General features: G+C 26.5%; 1 protein-coding gene across 1 annotated transcript; it reads left to right on the top strand.

Moving 5' to 3' along the window:
- The first annotated feature begins 1,819 nt into the window (after positions 1-1,819).
- LOC107647337 (protein VERNALIZATION 3-like) lies at positions 1,820-3,905 on the top strand. The gene is made up of 4 exons (XM_088490139.1): positions 1,820-2,023; positions 2,738-2,799; positions 3,003-3,043; positions 3,629-3,905. The coding sequence occupies exons 1-4, from the start codon at positions 1,820-1,822 to the stop codon at positions 3,856-3,858; spliced, it is 537 nt and encodes a 178-aa protein (XP_088346265.1). The 3' UTR covers positions 3,859-3,905.
- The last annotated feature ends 2,095 nt before the right edge of the window (positions 3,906-6,000 follow it).

Below are 6,000 nucleotides of genomic sequence, written 5' to 3'. Positions count from 1 at the left end.
ATTATTAGGATCGGGTTTGGGTAAAGACAAACCCGATTTCACTCGACTTATGTGCACTCCTATAAAACATATTTAAAACATTAGAAACGAAATTGAAGCAAATTAAATATTAAAAATATTTTTAAATTTTTTGAAAATTTCATAAACAAGAAATAATTAAATGCTAATGCATACTGATAAAAAAGTAAGAAACTTGTTGTTTTCTGAAAATTAATTTGCTATTAAAGATTAAAAAAAGGAAACAAAAAAATAAAAATACTACAAATCATAAATATTAAATCTAAAACTCTAAATTCTATATCATAAATCTTAAATTTAACTTTAAATTATTAATATAAAATATAATAAATAGATAGTTAAAATTTATTTATAAACAATGCTACATGATTAAAAAATATTATTTTTTGTAATAATTTATATTCATATTTATAGACATTTTATATACAAGCATATAATTTATATCTATATTTATTAAAATTTTACACATATGAATTAATATAATTTGTACATATATTTTCAAAAATTGCACAATAAATTAGTAAAATTTATTTGTTAAAGATAATTTAGTGTTTATACTGATAAAATGATAGCAAAAAATACTAAAAATTATTCGCCCTAAAAATTTTTTTTTATTTAATTAATGTAGCACTTTTTTTATTAAGGATGAGCCGAAAATATATTTTACCATTAAATATATTTAGTTTAAATGTTATAACATGTTTGTGCCATTGTCTTTATTGAGACGCTTTAATATTGGTCTTGTTCGGTGGGTTTGCAAAATGAATTGTTATTTACGTTATAATTAATATAAAAGATAAGGACATCACTTTGATAAAGATACTAAATTTTTTTTTTAAAGACGTTTACGTATATCATGATATTATTGGATATCTTTATTAAACTGATTAATAATTTATTTTTTAATATATTAGAACAAAATCAATTTATTATAACAACAATAATAAATTCAATTATCCACATTATAATTATTAGATCCGATTTGATCTGATCGATTTACACAATCTAAACTGAATCATATTTAAATTTTTTTATAAAAGGACAAATATATCTCTGATTTTTGTTTTTAAAAAAAACAAAAAAAATGATCCAGTAGTTATGTAAATTAGTCGGTTCGACCAGATCTAATAACAATTGAGTTTATTGTTATTGTTATAAAAAAAATCAATTTTATTCTAATTTGTGAAGAAATTAAAAAATAACCAATCTATTAATATGTCTAATAATAATGCAACATATAAGTGTTTTTACAAAAAAAATATTCTGAGCGTCTTTACAAGAGCATCCTCCAAAAGATAATTGGGTGCACATACATGCTGCGGATTTAATGAAATAACTAAAAATTTTAACCTCTTTATCTTTTTATTTTTTCCCTAATCTGACGCAAGAATAATTTTACAATCCTGAAGAAGTATCCATTATTTTATTTGATATGTACCATGCATCTTCTTCTTTACACAACCATATTAGAGTCATGATCATGACAAGCATGCAGCGTTGAGTCACCTTGATTCACTTGACATACAGTTGCACCAACTAACTAACTAACTCCTATTTTGGCATGGCAGCCCTTTCCTTCTTTTGGAATAAAATCCTCCATTTCCTCCAGTTTTCACACGAAAAGCAATAATATCAAGATATGTAATCTGCACCAGGCAGACACATACGGCTCAAGAATAATAATAATACTAATATCTCATATCCCTTACCTTAATTCCTTCCAGCTGGGTATAAATAGTAGTTGCCCCAGAGATCTTGTTAACTAATAAGTAAAGAACATACATATACTATACTATATGCCATGCCTAGTGGTGGTAGCAGGAACTCTCTTGTTGTTGGAAGAGTGATTGGGGATGTGTTGGACCCTTTTCAAAGCACAATGCCTATGAGAATATCATACGGTAATAGAGATGTAACCAATGGCTGTGAGCTTAAGCCTTCTCATGTAGTCAACCAGCCTAGAGTTACTATTGGTGGAGATGACCTCAGGAATTTCTACACCCTGGTAAGAACAATGGTCATAACAATATTTTGTAACAAATTTAGTTATGTGATTACATGTTGCAATGGGCTATACATTGACTAAAATACTATTAGTCATCTGTAATTTTTTTTTTTACTAATTAGCAAAGATTTTTTATACGACAATTTTAATAAAGTTGATCTTATCTCGTTAAGTTTTGATGGGTATTTTGATATTATATATGTATATCTCTTCAATTATAAATTATAAATTTTATATATAATATTAATTAAAATTGTACATTATCTAAAAGGATGACCACCATATGATAATAACTTTTAAAAATAATTTTTAATAATTTTTATATTTTAAACAACAATATTCACAGTTGAATTAAAGGCGGCTAATCTTGAATAGTGTAGAATTACTTTGGCTCTCATCTAAAAACATTAAAGAGACTTGAGAACATACACAAATAAAGAAAATATACAACTACAACTTGTGTAAAACATATTTTATATTTAAATATATAATTACTTTTAAAAAAAATATTTATATTTTTTAATAATAAAAAAAATTTGGTGTAATTCCGCCAAAAGATACCTAGAAATTGTTTAGAGTGATATAGTAAGTAAAAGACCTTATTACTATGTAAATTCAAATTAAACCTTATTATATGATCTTTTATATATATATATATATATATATATGTCTAATGGTTATTATTTCTTTTATTTTCTTTGATCATATATATAGGTTATGGTTGATCCAGATGCACCTAGTCCAAGTAATCCTAATTGCAGAGAGTACCTCCATTGGTGAGTACAGAAAACATTTGAATCTAAGATTCAAGGAAAATGATATGGATTGAAAATGTATAGGTTGAGAAATACACATATAAAAGTATTTTTATTAAAAAATTATATTAAAATATATAATACTATACTTGTTTTCTATTTTTCATTAATACTTTCTACTTATTATATAAACTAAAATATTAAATAATTTTACATTATTTTAGGTTGGTGACTGATATTCCAGCAACAACAGGAGCTAATTTTGGTTAGTAGTTTATATAAATTTAATTTGTTTTTTCATGAATCTATCGTATTATTTTTTGACACATATATAACATTATTTGATATATGATTTGAATCTTTTACATACCGTCCATTTTTTCTTAAGAACTGAAAGATATATTCATATGATTTATCTTAAATGCATATCTATAGTGCGGGAAGAACTAAAAATGATTTTTTAGAGTATCAGATTCCAACTTTCAACCATTCCATCTTCAATGGATATAAAATGCTCATATGTTTAAACATGTTTTGTTACCATTTTACTTTATACTTGAAATTTAGATTATATATAGGCTTATCTTTTATATATACTCAGTATTTTATTTTTATACAAAAGAATAACATATATTAATAAGAATCTTTAATATCATATCATGAGTTATCTTATCTCTTTTAAAAATTTAAATTCTAGACAGAGACCTATTATAGTCCATGATTCTCAAATCAAGTAATAAAAGTCAATTGTAAAACAAATGTTTACATAATTAACATTCTGAGTTTGCATATAAAAATTAAAAAAAGATATCGTTATTTTATTTTGAACTCCTTCTCTGTATGTTTGTAGGTAATGTGATAGTGAACTACGAAAAGCCACTACCAACCATGGGGATTCATCGTTTTGTGTTTGTGTTGTTTCGACAACCGGGAAGACAAACAGTATATGCTCCTGGATGGAGACAAAACTTCAACACAAGAGAGTTTGCTGAGCTTTATAATCTTAGTTCACCTGTTGCTGCTCTCTTCTTTAACTGTCAAAGGGAGTCTGGATCTGGTGGAAGAACAATGATGAATTAACAGTATACTTTTGTGCATGTGGTATACTTAATTTCTCCATTGATATAGAGAGCAACAGTGTACTTTTAAAGCAAAAATAAAAAGATAATACAGTATCAATGATAGTGTTATACATATACACATTATATAAAATCAGTTCACAACATAATTTTTATTGTTTTGCTTAAGAAAAAATACAATGAATTATGTACTTCTCTGGTGTATTCAAACATATTATATATATGGTAATCACTTTTACCATGCATGTACTATTTCAATAAAATATAACCTTTGTTTATCTATCATTAATGATTAATTTTATGTTATATAAAATTTTTTTATATATATATTATATGAGCAATTAAATTAAATATATTATAATAGAGCTATTAATACTAAAACAAAATGATATGCAATAATTAATATTATATATATATATTATATGAGCAATTAAATTAAATATATTATAATAGAGCTATTAATACTAAAACAAAATGATATGCAATAATTAATAAATTATTACTTGATCCACACTCTTTTAAGATATTTAACGAAGATGGAACACTTTTGACAATTTCACTTTGTATAGACCATTAGAATAAAAACTCTTCTATCTAACAAACACCAAGCCTAGCATGTCTATTCAATAAGAAGACTCAATCAATTTGTGGATTGTTCCACCACCAACCATTTCGGAGTACTCTCATAGAATGCTGAAATATTTGAAAGATGGTCCCACAAATAGTTTATCGTTCTCCACAAAGTTAAACTTTAACCTCACTTTAACTTTATAATGCAAATTGGACAACATATGCTAATGTTGAAAGACTAATGAATGACTATTGTTTCTAATTTAGTTTCTCGTTAATTGGCTAGAAAAAAAAAAAAGGAAGAAAATGGATATAGCTCATTCTTTATCAGAAGTAGAGTACAAAGTCCTTGTAACTGCCCTTAGTAAAATAATTTAAAAAATATATAATTAATATTAACTGAAGAAGGTTGGTTCCATCACATTACCTTTTATAATAAACAAGAATATTAATTTTCTACATTTAAACATTTGAGCATTATATATATATATATATATATATATATATATATATATATATATATATATATATATATATATATATATTCTTGCTTGATTTGTATACTATCTCTGTTACTTGATATTTATTCTTTTAATTAGAATTTGTTAACACAGGTTGTTATTTTTCTTGTATAGAAAGTTGTTAGTAGTGGGTTTTGTTGGTATGTTGGGCTGTATAGTTTGTTAGAATAGCAAGATAATTCTGATAGAAGAAGTGATTGTATTCTTTGAGTTTGATCATTATTCAAGTTCAATTCTCAATTCTTTCTTGGTTTCTCTGTTATTGCTCTTCTCCATGTTCATATGCAATTTTTATATGGTGCGGTGAGCGTGGATGGAGGAACATGGAGATCCCGATTGAAGGATGAGAAATTTTCTCTCTGATTCACAATTCGTTAAGGTGATTAGAGAAGGATGATGAGTCAAGCTTTACAGTTGAAGTGCTTTTCGCGGTTTTTGCTCCGTGAATCTATTTTTCCCTTTTTTTTCTTCATTTGATTTGAACGCCCTCTTTCTCGCAATTTCTTCTCCTTCTCTTTCACACCTCTCTAAAATCTCAGCTCCTCTTCTTCATCTATTTCTTTTCTTCTTCTCTCTTGAACTCATACTATAAAGTTTGATGACAGTTCTGTTATCTCACTGTCTTTCTGTTAAGAAGAGATAATGAGTTTCCGATCCACGAGATCAAGAGAGAAAGGTTATGAACACTTCTGTCATCTTCACAGTGATGGAAAGAAAATCATATCCAAGTTTTGGATCCACAGAAGGTGGTCCTACGATGGACATGCAACAATTCGCGACGTTCTTCAGTCAGGTGGCGTAGATCTAGAGCCATATCAACAAGACAAATCCAAATCAAGATCTTTCATGCCCTTATTACATACTTCCTTCTGAAAATCCAAGTATACCTATTACCAACGTGATTTTTATTGGTTCAAATTACAGTGCATGGAGCAAAGCTATGATCAATTCTCTTACATCCAAAAATAAAATTGAATTTGTTGATGGCACCATCTTAAAACCTAAGAAAACTAATCCTGATTTCAAGGCATGGCAACGATGCAACACCTATG

Source organism: Arachis ipaensis, chromosome B6 (genome assembly GCF_059453495.1).
Source record: "Arachis ipaensis isolate K30076 ecotype BB chromosome B6, ASM5945349v1, whole genome shotgun sequence".
Taxonomy (NCBI): Eukaryota; Viridiplantae; Streptophyta; class Magnoliopsida; order Fabales; family Fabaceae; genus Arachis; species Arachis ipaensis.
Note: the sequence above shows the minus strand (reverse complement) of the source record. Positions and strands in the feature narration are given on the sequence as shown.